General features: G+C 48.7%; 1 protein-coding gene across 2 annotated transcripts in view; it reads left to right on the plus strand.

Moving 5' to 3' along the window:
* Positions 1-14,816, plus strand: part of RB195_017050 (uncharacterized protein) — a gene marked incomplete at both ends in the record, with an annotated part of 52,602 nt that overhangs the window by 21,112 nt on the left and 16,674 nt on the right. Inside the window, 97 exons of one of the 2 annotated variants that reach the window (XM_064183870.1) lie at positions 88-165; positions 267-320; positions 375-428; positions 484-507; positions 588-749; positions 804-962; positions 1,015-1,068; positions 1,233-1,286; positions 1,343-1,396; positions 1,451-1,504; positions 1,559-1,720; positions 1,775-1,828; positions 1,883-1,936; positions 1,991-2,044; positions 2,208-2,261; positions 2,316-2,369; positions 2,424-2,585; positions 2,641-2,802; positions 2,967-3,020; positions 3,075-3,128; positions 3,183-3,236; positions 3,291-3,452; positions 3,508-3,564; positions 3,619-3,696; positions 3,834-3,890; positions 3,945-3,998; positions 4,053-4,214; positions 4,269-4,430; positions 4,485-4,646; positions 4,701-4,754; positions 4,809-4,863; positions 4,918-4,973; positions 5,029-5,082; positions 5,139-5,192; positions 5,247-5,408; positions 5,463-5,516; positions 5,571-5,732; positions 5,787-5,840; positions 5,895-6,059; positions 6,114-6,167; positions 6,222-6,383; positions 6,438-6,491; positions 6,546-6,707; positions 6,762-6,815; positions 6,870-6,923; positions 6,978-7,031; positions 7,086-7,139; positions 7,194-7,217; positions 7,303-7,356; positions 7,411-7,464; positions 7,520-7,573; positions 7,628-7,728; positions 7,786-7,825; positions 7,881-8,042; positions 8,097-8,150; positions 8,205-8,258; positions 8,313-8,474; positions 8,529-8,582; positions 8,638-8,691; positions 8,854-8,907; positions 8,961-9,122; positions 9,177-9,233; positions 9,285-9,363; positions 9,517-9,566; positions 9,621-9,782; positions 9,837-9,890; positions 9,945-9,998; positions 10,053-10,106; positions 10,161-10,322; positions 10,378-10,431; positions 10,486-10,539; positions 10,594-10,674; positions 10,813-10,866; positions 10,921-10,974; positions 11,137-11,190; positions 11,245-11,298; positions 11,353-11,403; positions 11,524-11,577; positions 11,632-11,655; positions 11,723-11,776; positions 11,831-11,884; positions 11,939-11,992; positions 12,047-12,100; positions 12,155-12,208; positions 12,263-12,316; positions 12,371-12,424; positions 12,479-12,610; positions 12,806-12,859; positions 13,108-13,269; positions 13,324-13,479; positions 13,542-13,703; positions 13,758-13,811; positions 13,866-14,027; positions 14,084-14,245; positions 14,300-14,461; positions 14,516-14,569; positions 14,624-14,785. In XM_064183870.1, coding sequence (XP_064039751.1) covers positions 88-165; positions 267-320; positions 375-428; positions 484-507; positions 588-749; positions 804-962; positions 1,015-1,068; positions 1,233-1,286; positions 1,343-1,396; positions 1,451-1,504; positions 1,559-1,720; positions 1,775-1,828; positions 1,883-1,936; positions 1,991-2,044; positions 2,208-2,261; positions 2,316-2,369; positions 2,424-2,585; positions 2,641-2,802; positions 2,967-3,020; positions 3,075-3,128; positions 3,183-3,236; positions 3,291-3,452; positions 3,508-3,564; positions 3,619-3,696; positions 3,834-3,890; positions 3,945-3,998; positions 4,053-4,214; positions 4,269-4,430; positions 4,485-4,646; positions 4,701-4,754; positions 4,809-4,863; positions 4,918-4,973; positions 5,029-5,082; positions 5,139-5,192; positions 5,247-5,408; positions 5,463-5,516; positions 5,571-5,732; positions 5,787-5,840; positions 5,895-6,059; positions 6,114-6,167; positions 6,222-6,383; positions 6,438-6,491; positions 6,546-6,707; positions 6,762-6,815; positions 6,870-6,923; positions 6,978-7,031; positions 7,086-7,139; positions 7,194-7,217; positions 7,303-7,356; positions 7,411-7,464; positions 7,520-7,573; positions 7,628-7,728; positions 7,786-7,825; positions 7,881-8,042; positions 8,097-8,150; positions 8,205-8,258; positions 8,313-8,474; positions 8,529-8,582; positions 8,638-8,691; positions 8,854-8,907; positions 8,961-9,122; positions 9,177-9,233; positions 9,285-9,363; positions 9,517-9,566; positions 9,621-9,782; positions 9,837-9,890; positions 9,945-9,998; positions 10,053-10,106; positions 10,161-10,322; positions 10,378-10,431; positions 10,486-10,539; positions 10,594-10,674; positions 10,813-10,866; positions 10,921-10,974; positions 11,137-11,190; positions 11,245-11,298; positions 11,353-11,403; positions 11,524-11,577; positions 11,632-11,655; positions 11,723-11,776; positions 11,831-11,884; positions 11,939-11,992; positions 12,047-12,100; positions 12,155-12,208; positions 12,263-12,316; positions 12,371-12,424; positions 12,479-12,610; positions 12,806-12,859; positions 13,108-13,269; positions 13,324-13,479; positions 13,542-13,703; positions 13,758-13,811; positions 13,866-14,027; positions 14,084-14,245; positions 14,300-14,461; positions 14,516-14,569; positions 14,624-14,785 — 8,166 coding nt within the window. The remainder of the gene's footprint in view (positions 1-87; positions 166-266; positions 321-374; positions 429-483; positions 508-587; positions 750-803; positions 963-1,014; positions 1,069-1,232; positions 1,287-1,342; positions 1,397-1,450; positions 1,505-1,558; positions 1,721-1,774; positions 1,829-1,882; positions 1,937-1,990; positions 2,045-2,207; positions 2,262-2,315; positions 2,370-2,423; positions 2,586-2,640; positions 2,803-2,966; positions 3,021-3,074; positions 3,129-3,182; positions 3,237-3,290; positions 3,453-3,507; positions 3,565-3,618; positions 3,697-3,833; positions 3,891-3,944; positions 3,999-4,052; positions 4,215-4,268; positions 4,431-4,484; positions 4,647-4,700; positions 4,755-4,808; positions 4,864-4,917; positions 4,974-5,028; positions 5,083-5,138; positions 5,193-5,246; positions 5,409-5,462; positions 5,517-5,570; positions 5,733-5,786; positions 5,841-5,894; positions 6,060-6,113; positions 6,168-6,221; positions 6,384-6,437; positions 6,492-6,545; positions 6,708-6,761; positions 6,816-6,869; positions 6,924-6,977; positions 7,032-7,085; positions 7,140-7,193; positions 7,218-7,302; positions 7,357-7,410; positions 7,465-7,519; positions 7,574-7,627; positions 7,729-7,785; positions 7,826-7,880; positions 8,043-8,096; positions 8,151-8,204; positions 8,259-8,312; positions 8,475-8,528; positions 8,583-8,637; positions 8,692-8,853; positions 8,908-8,960; positions 9,123-9,176; positions 9,234-9,284; positions 9,364-9,516; positions 9,567-9,620; positions 9,783-9,836; positions 9,891-9,944; positions 9,999-10,052; positions 10,107-10,160; positions 10,323-10,377; positions 10,432-10,485; positions 10,540-10,593; positions 10,675-10,812; positions 10,867-10,920; positions 10,975-11,136; positions 11,191-11,244; positions 11,299-11,352; positions 11,404-11,523; positions 11,578-11,631; positions 11,656-11,722; positions 11,777-11,830; positions 11,885-11,938; positions 11,993-12,046; positions 12,101-12,154; positions 12,209-12,262; positions 12,317-12,370; positions 12,425-12,478; positions 12,611-12,805; positions 12,860-13,107; positions 13,270-13,323; positions 13,480-13,541; positions 13,704-13,757; positions 13,812-13,865; positions 14,028-14,083; positions 14,246-14,299; positions 14,462-14,515; positions 14,570-14,623; positions 14,786-14,816) is intronic. The other variant, XM_064183869.1, reaches the window with a different exon arrangement.

Here is a 14,816-nt window from a genome sequence, read left to right on the forward strand (position 1 = left end):
TGGTCAGCCCAGTGTTGGGGGACACGCTAGTGGTAAGTAGTATCTCACTCCTCAACAGTCAGCTGAAATGAACCCTCAAATTTTTAGGACATGTGATGCCGCCATCCCCTGGTCAGCCCGATGTTAATGGACACGCTAGCGGTAAGGAGTATCCCACTCCTCACAGTCAGCTGAAATAAACCATTTTAGGCATTGAGCTTTAATGGACAAGCGGTAAGGGTATCCCACTCCTCAACAGTCAGCTGAAATGAACCCAAAGTTTTTAGGACATGTGAGGCCGCCATCCTCTGGTCAGCCCAGTGTTGGGGGACACGCTAGTGGTAAGTAGTATCTCACTCCTCAACAGTCACCTGAAATAAACACCGAATTTCAAGGACATGTGATGCCGCCATCCTCTGGCCAGCCCGATGTTAGGGGACACGCTAGTGGTAAGTAGTATCTCATTCCTCAACAGTCAGCTGAAATGAACACCAATTTTTTTAGGACATGTGATGCCGCCATCCTCTGGTCAGCCCATGTTGGGGGACACGTGTGTAAGGAGTATCTCACTCCTCAACAGTCAGCTGAAATGAACACTCAATTTTAAGGACATGTGACGCCGCCATCCTCTGGTCAGCCCGATGTTAATGGACACGCTAGCGGTAAGGAGTATCTCACTCCTCAACAGTCAGCTGAAATGAACCCAATGTTTTTAGGACATGTGATGCCGCCATCCCCTGGTCAGCCCAGTGTTGGGGGACAAGATAGTGGTAAGTAGAATCTCACTCCTCAACAGTCAGCTGAAATGAACACTCAATTTTAAGGACATGTGATGCCGCCATCCTCTGGTCAGCCCGATGTTAATGGACACGCTAGAGGTAAGGAGTATCCCACTCCTCAACAGTCAGCTGAAATGAACACCAATGTTTTAGGACATGTGATGCCGCCATCCCCTGGTCAGCCCGGTGTTGGGGGACATGGTGGTAGGTATCTCACTCCTCAACAGTCAGCTGAAATGAACCCAAAGTTTTTTAGGACATGTGATGCCGCCATCCTCTGGTCAGCCCAGTGTTGGGGGACAAGTTAGTGGTAAGGAGTATCTCACTCCTCAACAGTCAGCTGAAATGAACACTCAATTTTTAAGGACATGTGATGCCGCCATCCTCTGGTCAGCCCAGATGTTGGGGGACACGCTAGTGGTAAGGAGTATCTCACTCCTCAACAGTCAGCTGAAATAAACACTCAATTTTAAGGACATGTGATGCCGCCATCCTCTGGTCAGCCCGATGTTAATGGACACGCTAGCGGTAAGGAGTATCCTTCACTCCTCAACAGTCAGCTGAAATGAACCCCAGTTTTTAAGGACATGTGAGGCCGCCATCCTCTGGTCAGCCCAGTGTTGGGGGACACGCTAGTGGTAAGTAGTATCTCACTCCTCAACAGTCAGCTGAAATGAACACTCAATTTTAAGGACATGTGATGCCGCCATCCTCTGGTCAGCCCAGTGATGGGAGACAAGTTAGTGGTAAGTAGTATCTCACTCCTCAACAGTCAGCTGAAATGAACACTCAATTTTAAGGACATGTGATGCCGCCATCCTCTGGTCAGCCCGATGTTAATGGACACGCTAGTGGTAAGGAGTATTTCACTCCTCTACAGTCAGCTGAAATGAACGCAAAGTATTTAGGACATGTGACGCCGCCATCCTCTGGTCACCCCGATGATAATGGACACGCTAGTGGTAAGTAGTATCCCACTCCTCAACAGTCACCTGAAATAAACCCAAAGTATTTAGGACATGTGACGCCGCCATCCTCTGGTCACCCCGATGATAATGGACACGCTAGTGGTAAGTAGTATCACACTTCTCAACAGTCAGCTGAAATAAACACTCAATTTTAAGGACATGTGATGCCGCCATCCTCTGGTCAGCCCAGTGTTGGGGGAGAAGATAGTGGTAAGTAGTATCTCACTCCTCAACAGTCAGCTGAAATGAACACTCAATTTTAAGGACATGTGATGCCGCCATTCCCTGGTCAGCCAGATGTTAGGGGACACGCTAGTGGTAAGGAGTATTTCACTCCTCAACAGTCACCTGAAATAAACCCAATGTTTTTAGGACATGTGATGCCGCCATCCCCCTAGTCAGCCCAGTGATGGGAGACAAGTTAGTGGTAAGTAGTATCTCACTCCTCAACAGTCAGCTGAAATGAACACTCAATTTTAAGGACATGTGATGCCGCCATTCCCTGGTCAGCCCGATGTTAGGGGACACGCTAGTGGTAAGTAGTATCTCACTCCTCAACAGTCAGCTGAAATGAACACTCAATTTTTAGGACATGTGAGGCCGCCATCCCCTGGTCAGCCCGATGTTAATGGACACGCTAGCGGTAAGGAGTATCCCACTCCTCAACAGTCACCTGAAATAAACCCAATGTTTTTAGGACATGTGATGCCGCCATCCTCTGGTCAGCCCAGTGTTGGGGGACAAGTTAGTGGTAAGGAGCATCGCACTCCTCAACAGTCAGCTGAAATGAACCCAAAGTTTTTAGGACATGTGAGGCCGCCATCCTCTGGTCAGCCCGATGTTAAGGGACACGCTAGTGGTAAGGAGTATCTCACTCCTCAACAGTCAGCTGAAATGAACACTCAATTTTTAAGGACATGTGATGCCGCCATCCTCTGGTCAGCCCAGTGTTAGGGGACACGCTAGTGGTAAGGAGTATTTCACTCCTCAACAGTCACCTGAAATAAACCCAATGTTTTTAGGACATGTGATGCCGCCATCCTCTGGTCAGCCCAGTGTTGGGGGACACGCTAGTGGTAAGTAGTATCTCACTCCTCAACAGTCAGCTGAAATGAACCCAAAGTTTTTAGGACATGTGAGGCCGCCATCCTCTGGTCAGCCCAGTGTTGGGGGACAGAAGTTAGTGGTAAGGAGCATCTCACTCCTCAACAGTCAGCTGAAATAAACACTCAATTTTAAGGACATGTGATGCCGCCATCCTCTGGTCAGCCCGATGTTAAGGGACACGCTAGCGGTAAGGAGTATCTCACTCCTCAACAGTCAGCTGAAATGAACCCAAATTTTTAAGGACATGTGATGCCGCCATTCCCTGGTCAGCCTAGTGTTAGGGGACACGTTAGTGGTAAGGAGTATCTCACTCCTCAACAGTCACCTGAAATAAACACTCAGATTTAAGGACATGTGATGCCGCCATTCCCTGGTCAGCTCAGTGTTGGGGGACAAGTTAGTGGTAAGTAGTATCTCACTCCTCAACAGTCACCTGAAATAAACACTCAGATTTAAGGACATGTGATGCCGCCATTCCCTGGTCAGCCCGATGTTAAGGGACACGCTAGCGGTAAGGAGTATCTCACTCCTCAACAGTCAGCTGAAATAAACCCAAAGTTTTTAGGACATGTGATGCCGCCATCCTCTGGTCAGCCCAGTGTTAGGGGACACGCTAGTGGTAAGTAGTATCTCACTCCTCAACAGTCAGCTGAAATGAACCTCAAAGTTTTTAGGACATGTGAGGCCGCCATCCTCTGGTCAGCCCAGTGTTAATGGGAGACAAGTTAGTGGTAAGTAGTATCTCACTCCTCAACAGTCAGCTGAAATGAACACTCAATTTTAAGGACATGTGATGCCGCCATCCTCTGGTCAGCCCGATGTTAAGGGACACGCTAGGGTAAGGAGTATCTCACTCCTCAACAGTCAGCTGAAATAAACCCAATTTTTTAGGACATGTGATGCCGCCATCCCCTGGTCAGCCCGAGTGTTGGGGGACACGCTAGTGGTAAGTAGTATCTCACTCCTCAACAGTCAGCTGAAATGAACCCAAAGTTTTTAGGACATGTGAGGCCGCCATCCCCTGGTCAGCCCGATGTTGATGGGAGACAAGTTAGTGGTAAGTAGTATCTCACTCCTCAACAGTCAGCTGAAATGAACACTCAATTTTAAGGACATGTGATGCCGCCATCCTCTGGTCAGCCCAGTGTTGGGGGACAAGTTAGTGGTAAGTAGTATCTCACTCCTCAACAGTCAGCTGAAATGAACACTCAATTTTAAGGACATGTGATGCCGCCATCCCCTGGTCAGCCCGATGTTAATGGACACGCTAGCGGTAAGGAGTATCCCACTCCTCAACAGTCAGCTGAAATAAACCCAAAGTTTTTAGGACATGTGAGGCCGCCATCCTCTGGTCAGCCCAGTGTTGGGGGACACGCTAGTGGTAAGTAGTATCTCACTCCTCAACAGTCAGCTGAAATAAACACTCAATTTTAAGGACATGTGATGCCGCCATCCTCTGGTCAGCCCAGTGTTGGGGGACACGCTAGTGGTAAGGAGCATTTCACTCCTCAACAGTCAGCTGAAATGAAATCAATGTTTTTAGGACATGTGATGCCGCCATCCTCTGGTCAGCCCAGTGTTGGGGGACAAGTTAGTGGTAAGGAGCATCTCACTCCTCAACAGTCAGCTGAAATAAACACTCAATTTTAAGGACATGTGATGCCGCCATTCCCTGGTCAGCCCGATGTTAATGGACACGCTAGCGGTAAGGAGTATCCCACTCCTCAACAGTCAGCTGAAATGAACCCAAAGTTTTTAGGACATGTGAGGCCGCCATCCTCTGATCAGCCCAGTGTTGGGGGAGAAGATAGTGGTAAGGAGTATCTCACTCCTCAACAGTCAGCTGAAATGAACACTCAATTTTAAGGACATGTGATGCCGCCATCCTCTGGTCAGCCCAGTGATGGGAGACAAGTTAGTGGTAAGTAGTATCTCACTCCTCAACAGTCAGCTGAAATGAACACTCAATTTTAAGGACATGTGATGCCGCCATTCCCTGGTCAGCCCGATGCTAGGGGACACGCTAGTAGGTAAGGAGTATCTCACTCCTCAACAGTCAGCTGAAATGAACCCCAAGTTTTTAGGACATGTGATGCCGCCATCCCTCTGGTCAGCCCGATGTTATGGGGACACGCTAGTGGTAAGTAGTATCTCACTCCTCAACAGTCAGCTGAAATGAACACTCAATTTTTAAGGACATGTGATGCCGCCATCCTCTGGTCAGCCCGATGTTGGGGGACACGCTAGTGGTAAGTAGTATCTCACTCCTCAACAGTCAGCTGAAATAAACCTCAATGTTTTTTAGGACATGTGACGCCGCCATCCTCTGATCAGCCCAGTGTTGGGGGACAAGCTAGTGGTAAGTAGTATCTCACTCCTCAACAGTCAGCTGAAATGAACACTCAATTTTAAGGACATGTGATGCCGCCATCCTCTGGTCAGCCCAGTGATGGGGGAGAAGATAATGGTAAGGAGTATTTCACTCCTCAACAGTCAGCTGAAATGAACCCAAAGTTTTTAGGACATGTGAGGCCGCCATCCTCTGGTCAGCCCGATGTTAGGGGACAAGTTAGTGGTAAGTAGTATCTCACTCCTCAACAGTCAGCTGAAATGAACACTCAATTTTAAGGACATGTGATGCCGCCATTCCCTGGTCAGCCCGATGTTAGGGGACACGCTAGTGGTAAGTAGTATCTCACTCCTCAACAGTCAGCTGAAATGAACACTCAATTTTAAGGACATGTGACGCCGCCATCCTCTGGTCAGCCCGATGTTAATGGACACGCTAGCGGTAAGGAGTATCCCACTCCTCAACAGTCAGCTGAAATAAACCCAATGTTTTTAGGACATGTGAGGCCGCCATCCTCTGGTCAGCCCAGTGTTGGGGGACACGCTAGTGGTAAGTAGTATCTCACTCCTCAACAGTCAGCTGAAATGAACACTCAATTTTAAGGACATGTGATGCCGCCATCCTCTGGTCAGCCCGATGTTAATGGACACGCTAGTGGTAAGGAGCATCTCACTCCTCAACAGTCAGCTGAAATGAACACTCAATTTTAAGGACATGTGATGCCGCCATCCTCTGGTCAGCCCAGTGTTGGGGGACAAGTTAGTGGTAAGGAGCATCTCACTCCTCAACAGTCAGCTGAAATAAACACTCAATTTTTAAGGACATGTGATGCCGCCATCCTCTGGTCAGCCCATGTATGTGGGGGACACGCTAGTGGTAAGTAGTATCTCACTCCTCAACAGTCAGCTGAAATGAACCCAAAGTTTTTAGGACATGTGATGCCGCCATCCTCTGGTCAGCCCAGTGTTGGGGGACAAGTTAGTGGTAAGGAGCATCTCACTCCTCAACAGTCAGCTGAAATAAACACTCAATTTTAAGGACATGTGATGCCGCCATTCCCTGGTCAGCCCGATGTTAATGGACACGCTAGCGGTAAGGAGTATCCCACTCCTCAACAGTCAGCTGAAATGAACCCAAAGTTTTTAGGACATGTGAGGCCGCCATCCCCTGGTCAGCCCAGTGATGGGAGACAAGTTAGTGGTAAGTAGTATCTCACTCCTCAACAGTCAGCTGAAATGAACACTCAATTTTAAGGACATGTGATGCCGCCATCCTCTGGTCAGCCCAGTGTTGGGGGACAAGTTAGTGGTAAGGAGCATCTCACTCCTCAACAGTCAGCTGAAATGAACACTCAATTTTAAGGACATGTGATGCCGCCATCCCCTGGTCAGCCCAGTGATGGGGGAGAAGATAGCGGTAAGGAGTATCCCACTCCTCAACAGCCACCTGAAATAAACCCAAAGTTTTTAGGACATGTGATGCCGCCATCCTCTGGTCAGCCCAGTGTTGGGGGACACGCTAGTGGTAAGTAGTATCTCACTCCTCAACAGTCAGCTGAAATGAACACTTAATTTTAAGGACATGTGACGCCGCCATCCTCTGGTCACCCCGATGATAATGGACACGCTAGCGGTAAGGAGTATCTCACTCCTCAACAGTCAGCTGAAATGAACACTCAATTTTAAGGACATGTGATGCCGCCATTCCCTGGTCAGCCCGATGTTAGGGGACACGCTAGTGGTAAGTAGTATCTCACTCCTCAACAGTCAGCTGAAATGAACACTCAATTTTAAGGACATGTGATGCCGCCATTCCCTGGTCAGCCCGATGTTAGGGGACACGCTAGTGGTAAGTAGTATCTCACTCCTCAACAGTCAGCTGAAATGAACCCAATGTTTTTAGGACATGTGATGCCTCCATCCTCTGGTCAGCCCAGTGTTGGGGGACAAGCTAGTGGTAAGTAGTATCTCACTCCTCAACAGTCAGCTGAAATGAACACTCAATTTTAAGGACATGTGATGCCGCCATCCACTGGTCAGCCCAGATGTTGGGGGACACGCTAGAGGTAAGTAGTATCACACTCCTCAACAGTCAGCTGAAATAAACACTAATTTTTTAGGACATGTGATGCCGCCATCCTCTGGTCAGCCCAGTGTTGGGGGACACGCTAGTGGTAAGTAGTATCTCACTCCTCAACAGTCAGCTGAAATGAACCCAAAGTTTTTAGGACATGTGAGGCCGCCATCCTCTGGTCAGCCCAGTGTTGGGGGACACGCTAGTGGTAAGTAGTATCTCACTCCTCAACAGTCACCTGAAATGAACACTCAATTTTTAAGGACATGTGATGCCGCCATCCTCTGGTCAGCCCGATGTTAGGGGACACGCTAGTGGTAAGGAGTATCTCACTCCTCAACAGTCAGCTGAAATGAACCTCAAATTTTAAGGACATGTGATGCCGCCATCCCCTGGTCAGCCCGATGTTAATGGACACGCTAGCGGTAAGGAGTATCCCACTCCTCAACAGTCAGCTGAAATGAAACCCAAAGTTTTTAGGACATGTGAGCCGCCATCCGTGTGGGGGACGTGTGTGCAAGCAATTTAGCCATCCTCTGGTCAGCCCGATGTTGAGGGACACGCTAGTGGTAAGGAGTATCTCACTCCTCAACAGTCAGCTGAAATGAACACTCAATTTTTAAGGACATGTGATGCCGCCATCCTCTGGTCAGCCCGATGTTAATGGACACGCTAGTGGTAAGGAGTATCCCACTCCTCAACAGTCAGCTGAAATGAACCCAAAGTTTTTAGGACATGTGATGCCGCCATCCTCTGGTCAGCCCAGTGTTGGGGGACAAGTTAGTGGTAAGGAGCATCGCACTCCTCAACAGTCACCTGAAATAAACACTCAATTTTAAGGACATGTGATGCCGCCATCCTCTGATCAGCCCAGTGTTGGGGGACACGCTAGTGGTAAGTAGTATCTCACTCCTCAACAGTCAGCTGAAATGAACCCAAAGTTTTTAGGACATGTGATGCCGCCATCCTCTGGTCAGCCCAGTGTTGGGGGACAAGTTAGTGGTAAGGAGCATCTCACTCCTCAACAGTCAGCTGAAATAAACACTCAATTTTAAGGACATGTGATGCCGCCATTCCCTGGTCAGCCCGATGTTAATGGACACGCTAGCGGTAAGGAGTATCCCACTCCTCAACAGTCAGCTGAAATGAACCCAAAGTTTTTAGGACATGTGAGGCCGCCATCCCCTGGTCAGCCCAGTGTTGGGGGACAAGTTAGTGGTAAGGAGCATCGCACTCCTCAACAGTCAGCTGAAATGAACACTCAATTTTAAGGACATGTGATGCCGCCATCCTCTGGTCAGCCCAGTGTTGGGGGACACGCTAGTGGTAAGGAGTATCTCACTCCTCAACAGTCACCTGAAATAAACACTCAATTTTTAAGGACATGTGATGCCGCCATCCTCTGGTCAGCCCAGTGTTGGGGGACACGCTAGTGGTAAGGAGTATCTCACTCCTCAACAGTCAGCTGAAATAAACCCAATTTTTAAGGACATGTGATGCCGCCATCCTCTGGTCAGCCCAGTTGTTGGGGGACACGCTAGTGGTAAGTAGTATCTCACTCCTCAACAGTCAGCTGAAATAAACCCAAAGTTTTTAGGACATGTGATGCCGCCATCCTCTGGTCAGCCCAGTGTTGGGGGACAAGTTAGTGGTAAGGAGCATCTCACTCCTCAACAGTCAGCTGAAATGAACACCAATTTTAAGGACATGTGATGCCGCCATCCCCTGGTCAGCCCGATGTTAATGGACACGCTAGCGGTAAGGAGTATCCCACTCCTCAACAGTCAGCTGAAATGAACCCAAAGTTTTTAGGACATGTGAGGCCGCCATCCTCTGGTCAGCCCAGTGATGGGGGAGAAGATAATGGTAAGTAGTATCCCACTCCTCAACAGTCAGCTGAAATGAACACTCAATTTTAAGGACATGTGATGCCGCCATCCTCTGGTCAGCCCAGTGTTATGGACACGCTAGTGGTAAGTAGTATCTCACTCCTCAACAGTCAGCTGAAATGAACACTCAATTTTTAAGGACATGTGATGCCGCCATCCTCTGGTCAGCCCAGTGTTAGGGGACAAGTTAGTGGTAAGGAGTATCTCACTCCTCAACAGTCAGCTGAAATAAACCCAAGTTTTTAGGACATGTGATGCCGCCATCCTCTGGTCAGCCCAGATGTTGGGGGACACGCTAGTGGTAAGTAGTATCTCACTCCTCAACAGTCAGCTGAATGAACACCAATTTAAGACAGAAAAACCCATTTTAGGACATGTGAGCCCATCCCTGGTCAGCCCAGTGTTGGGGGACAAGTTAGTGGTAAGGAGTATCTCACTCCTCAACAGTCAGCTGAAATGAACACTCAATTTTAAGGACATGTGATGCCGCCATTCCCTGGTCAGCCAGATGTTAGGGGACACGCTAGTGGTAAGGAGTATTTCACTCCTCAACAGTCAGCTGAAATGAACCCAAAGTTTTTAGGACATGTGATGCCGCCATCCTCTGGTCAGCCCAGTGTTGGGGGACAAGTTAGTGGTAAGTAGTATCTCACTCCTCAACAGTCAGCTGAAATGAACACTCAATTTTAAGGACATGTGATGCCGCCATTCCCTGGTCAGCCCGATGTTAGGGGACACGCTAGTGGTAAGTAGTATCTCACTCCTCAACAGTCAGCTGAAATGAACCCAAAGTTTTTAGGACATGTGATGCCGCCATTCCCTGGTCAGCTCAGTGTTGGGGGACAAGTTAGTGGTAAGTAGTATCTCACTCCTCAACAGTCACCTGAAATAAACACCGAATTTCAAGGACATGTGATGCCGCCATCCTCTGGCCAGCCCGATGTTAGGGGACACGCTAGTGGTAAGTAGTATCTCATTCCTCAACAGTCAGCTGAAATGAACCCAAAGTTTTTAGGACATGTGAGGCCGCCATCCTCTGGTCAGCACAGTGTTGGGGGACACGCTAGTGGTAAGGAGTATCTCACTCCTCAACAGTCTGCTGAAATAAACCCAATGTTTTTAGGACATGTGATGCCGCCATTCCCTGGTCAGCCCAGTGTTGGGGGACACGCTAGTGGTAAGTAGTATCTCACTCCTCAACAGTCAGCTGAAATGAACACTCAATTTTTAAGGACATGTGATGCCGCCATCCTCTGGTCAGCCCGATGTTAATGGACAAGTTAGTGGTAAGGAGTATCTCACTCCTCAACAGTCAGCTGAAATAAACACTCAATTTTAAGGACATGTGATGCCGCCATCCACTGGTCAGCCCAGTGTTGGGGGACACGCTAGTGGTAAGTAGTATCTCACTCCTCAACAGTCAGCTGAAATGAACACTCAATTTTAAGGACATGTGAGGCCGCCATCCTCTGGTCAGCCCGATGTTAATGGGGACACGCTAGCGGTAAGTAGTATCTCACTCCTCAACAGTCAGCTGAAATGAACCTCAATTTTTTAGGACATGTGATGCCGCCATCCTCTGGTCAGCCCAGATGTTGGGGGACACGCTAGTGGTAAGTAGTATCTCACTCCTCAACAGTCAGCTGAAATGAACACTCAATTTTAAGGACATGTGACGCCGCCATCCTCTGGTCAGCCCGATGTTAATGGACACGCTAGTGGTAAGGAGCATCTCACTCCTCAACAGTCAGCTGAAATAAACACTCAATTTTAAGGACATGTGATGCCGCCATCCTCTGGTCAGCCCGATGTTAATGGACACGCTAGTGGTAAGTAGTATCTCACTCCTCAACAGTCAGCTGAAATGAACCCAAAGTTTTTTGGACATGTGATGCCGCCATCCTCTGGTCAGCCCAGTGTTGGGGGACAAGTTAGTGGTAAGGAGCATCTCACTCCTCAACAGTCAGCTGAAATGAACACTCAATTTTAAGGACATGTGATGCCGCCATCCTCTGGTCACCCCGATGATAATGGACGCGCTAGCGGTAAGGAGTATCCCGCTCCTCAACAGTCAGCTGAAATGAACACTCAATTTTAAGGACATGTGATGCCGCCATCCTCTGGTCAGCCCAGTGATGGGGGAGAAGATAGCGGTAAGTAGTATCTCACTCCTCAACAGTCAGCTGAAATGAACACTCAATTTTAAGGACATGTGATGCCGCCATCCTCTGGTCAGCCCGATGTTAATGGACACGCTAGTGAAGAAAAATAAACCATTAGGAATGTGAGCCGCCATCCTGGTCGCCTGTTGGGACACGCTAGTGGTAAGGAGCATCTCACTCCTCAACAGTCAGCTGAAATGAACACTCAATTTTAAGGACATGTGATGCCGCCATCCTCTGGTCAGCCCAGTGATGGGAGACAAGTTAGTGGTAAGTAGTATCTCACTCCTCAACAGTCAGCTGAAATGAACACTCAATTTTAAGGACATGTGATGCCGCCATCCTCTGGTCAGCCCAGTGTTGGGGGACAGCATCTCACTCCTCACAGTCAGCTGAAATGAACACTAATTTTAAGGACATGTGATGCCGCCATCCCCTGGTCAGCCCGATGTTAAGGGACACGCTAGTGGTAAGTAGTATCTCACTCCTCAACAGTCAGCTGAAATGAACCCAAAGTTTTTAGGACATGTGAGGCCGCCATCCCCTGGTCAGCCCAGTGATGGGAGACAAGTTAGTGGTAAGTAGTATCTCACTCCTCAACAGTCAGCTGAAATGAACACTCAATTTTAAGGACATGTGATGCCGCCATCCTCTGGTCAGCCCAGTGTTGGGGGACAAGTTAGTGGTAAGTAGTATCTCACTCCTCAACAGTCAGCTGAAATGAACACTCAATTTTAAGGACATGTGATGCCGCCATTCCCTGGTCAGCCCGATGCTAGGGGACACGCTAGTGGTAAGTAGTATCTCACTCCTCAACAGTCAGCTGAAATGAACCCAAAGTTTTTAGGACATGTGAGGCCGCCATCCCCTAGTCAGCCCAGTGATGGGAGACAAGTTAGTGGTAAGTAGTATCTCACTCCTCAACAGTCAGCTGAAATGAACACTCAATTTTAAGGACATGTGATGCCGCCATTCCCTGGTCAGCCCGATGTTAGGGGACACGCTAGTGGTAAGTAGTATCTCACTCCTCAACAGTCAGCTGAAATGAACCCAAAGTTTTTAGGACATGTGAGGCCGCCATCCTCTGGTCAGCCAGATGTTAGGGGACACGCTAGTGGTAAGGAGTATTTCACTCCTCAACAGTCACCTGAAATAAACCCAATGTTTTTAGGACATGTGATGCCGCCATCCTCTGGTCAGCCCAGTGTTGGGGGACAAGTTAGTGGTAAGGAGCATCGCACTCCTCAACAGTCAGCTGAAATGAACCCAAAGTTTTTAGGACATGTGATGCCGCCATCCTCTGGTCAGCCCAGATGTTAGGGGACACGCTAGTGGTAAGGAGTATCTCACTCCTCAACAGTCACCTGAAATAAACACTCAATTTTTTAGGACATGTGATGCCGCCATCCTCTGGTCAGCCCAGATGTTGGGGGACACGCTAGTGGTAAGGAGTATCTCACTCCTCAACAGTCTGCTGAAATAAACCCAATGTTTTTAGGACATGTGATGCCGCCATTCCCTGGTCAGCCCAGTGTTGGGGGACACGCTAGTGGTAAGTAGTATCACACTTCTCAACAGTCAGCTGAAATAAATACTCAATTTTAAGGACATGTGATGCCGCCATCCTCTGGTCAGCCCGATGTTTTGGACACGTAGAATCTCCTCAACAGTCAGCTGAAATGAACACTCAATTTTAAGGACATGTGATGCCGCCATCCCCTGGTCAGCCCAGATGTTATGGGGGACGCTAGTTGGTATCTCACTCCTCAACAGTCAGCTGAAATAATACTCAATTTTAAGGACATGTGATGCCGCCATCCCCTGGTCAGCCCCATGTTAATGGACACGCTAGTGGTAAGGAGTATCCCACTCCTCAACAGTCAGCTGAAATGAACCCAAAGTTTTTAGGACATGTGATGCCGCCATTCCCTGGTCAGCCAGATGTTAGGGGACACGCTAGTGGTAAGGAGTATTTCACTCCTCAACAGTCAGCTGAAATGAACCCAAAGTTTTTAGGACATGTGATGCCGCCATCCTCTGGTCAGCCCAGTGTTGGGGGACACGCTAGTGGTAAGGAGAATCTCACTCCTCAACAGTCAGCTGAAATAAACCCAAAGTTTTTAGGACATGTGACGCCGCCATCCTCTGGTCAGCCCGAGTGTTGGGGGACAAGTTAGTGGTAAGGAGTATCTCACTCCTCAACAGTCAGCTGAAATAAACCCAAAGTTTTTTAGGACATGTGATGCCGCCATTCCCTGGTCAGCCAGATGTTAGGGGACACGCTAGTGGTAAGGAGTATCTCACTCCTCAACAGTCAGCTGAAATGAACCCAAAGTTTTTAGGACATGTGACGCCTCCATCCTCTGGTCAGCCCAGTGTTGGGGGACACGCTAGTGGTAAGTAGTATCTCACTCCTCAACAGTCAGCTGAAATGAACCCAAAGTTTTTAGGACATGTGATGCCGCCATTCCCTGGTCAGCCCGATGTTAGGGGACACGCTAGTGGTAAGTAGTATCTCATTCCTCAACAGTCAGCTGAAATGAACCCAAAGTTTTTAGGACATGTGACGCCGCCATCCTCTGGTCACCCCGATGTTAGGGGACACGCTAGTGGTAAGGAGTATCTCACTCCTCAACAGTCAGCTGAAATGAAATCAATGTTTTTAGGACATGTGATGCCGCCATCCTCTGGCCAGCCCGATGTTAGGGGACACGCTAGTGGTAAGTAGTATCTCACTCCTCAACAGTCAGCTGAAATGAACACTCAAATTTTTAAGGACATGTGATGCCGCCATCCTCTGGTCAGCCCAGTGTTAGGGGACACGCTAGTGGTAAGGAGTATCTCACTCCTCAACAGTCAGCTGAAATTAACACTCAATTTTTAGGACATGTGATGCCGCCATCCTCTGGTCAGCCCAGTGTTGGGGGACACGCTAGTGGTAAGGAGTATCTCACTCCTCAACAGTCAGCTGAAATGAACACCCAATTTTAAGGACATGTGATGCCGCCATCCTCTGGTCAGCCCGATGTTGGGGGACACGCTAGTGGTAAGGAGTATCTCACTCCTCAACAGTCAGCTGAAATGAACCCAAAGTTTTTAGGACATGTGATGCCGCCATCCTCTGGTCAGCCCAGTGATGGGAGACAAGTTAGTGGTAAGTAGTATCTCACTCCTCAACAGTCAGCTGAAATGAACACTCAATTTTAAGGACATGTGATGCCGCCATCCTCTGGTCAGCCCAGTGTTGGGGGACACGTTAGTGGTAAGGAGTATCTCACTCCTCAACAGTCAGCTGAAATAAACACTCAATTTTAAGGACATGTGATGCCGCCATTCCCTGGTCAGCCCGATGTTAATGGACACGCTAGCGGTAAGGAGTATCCCACTCCTCAACAGTCAGCTGAAATGAACCCAAAGTTTTTAGGACATGTGAGGCCGCCATCCCCTGGTCAGCCCAGTGATGGGAGACAAGTTAGTGGTAAGTAGTATCTCACTCCTCAACAGTCAGC

Source organism: Necator americanus, chromosome II (assembly GCF_031761385.1).
Source record: "Necator americanus strain Aroian chromosome II, whole genome shotgun sequence".
Taxonomy (NCBI): Eukaryota; Metazoa; Nematoda; class Chromadorea; order Rhabditida; family Ancylostomatidae; genus Necator; species Necator americanus.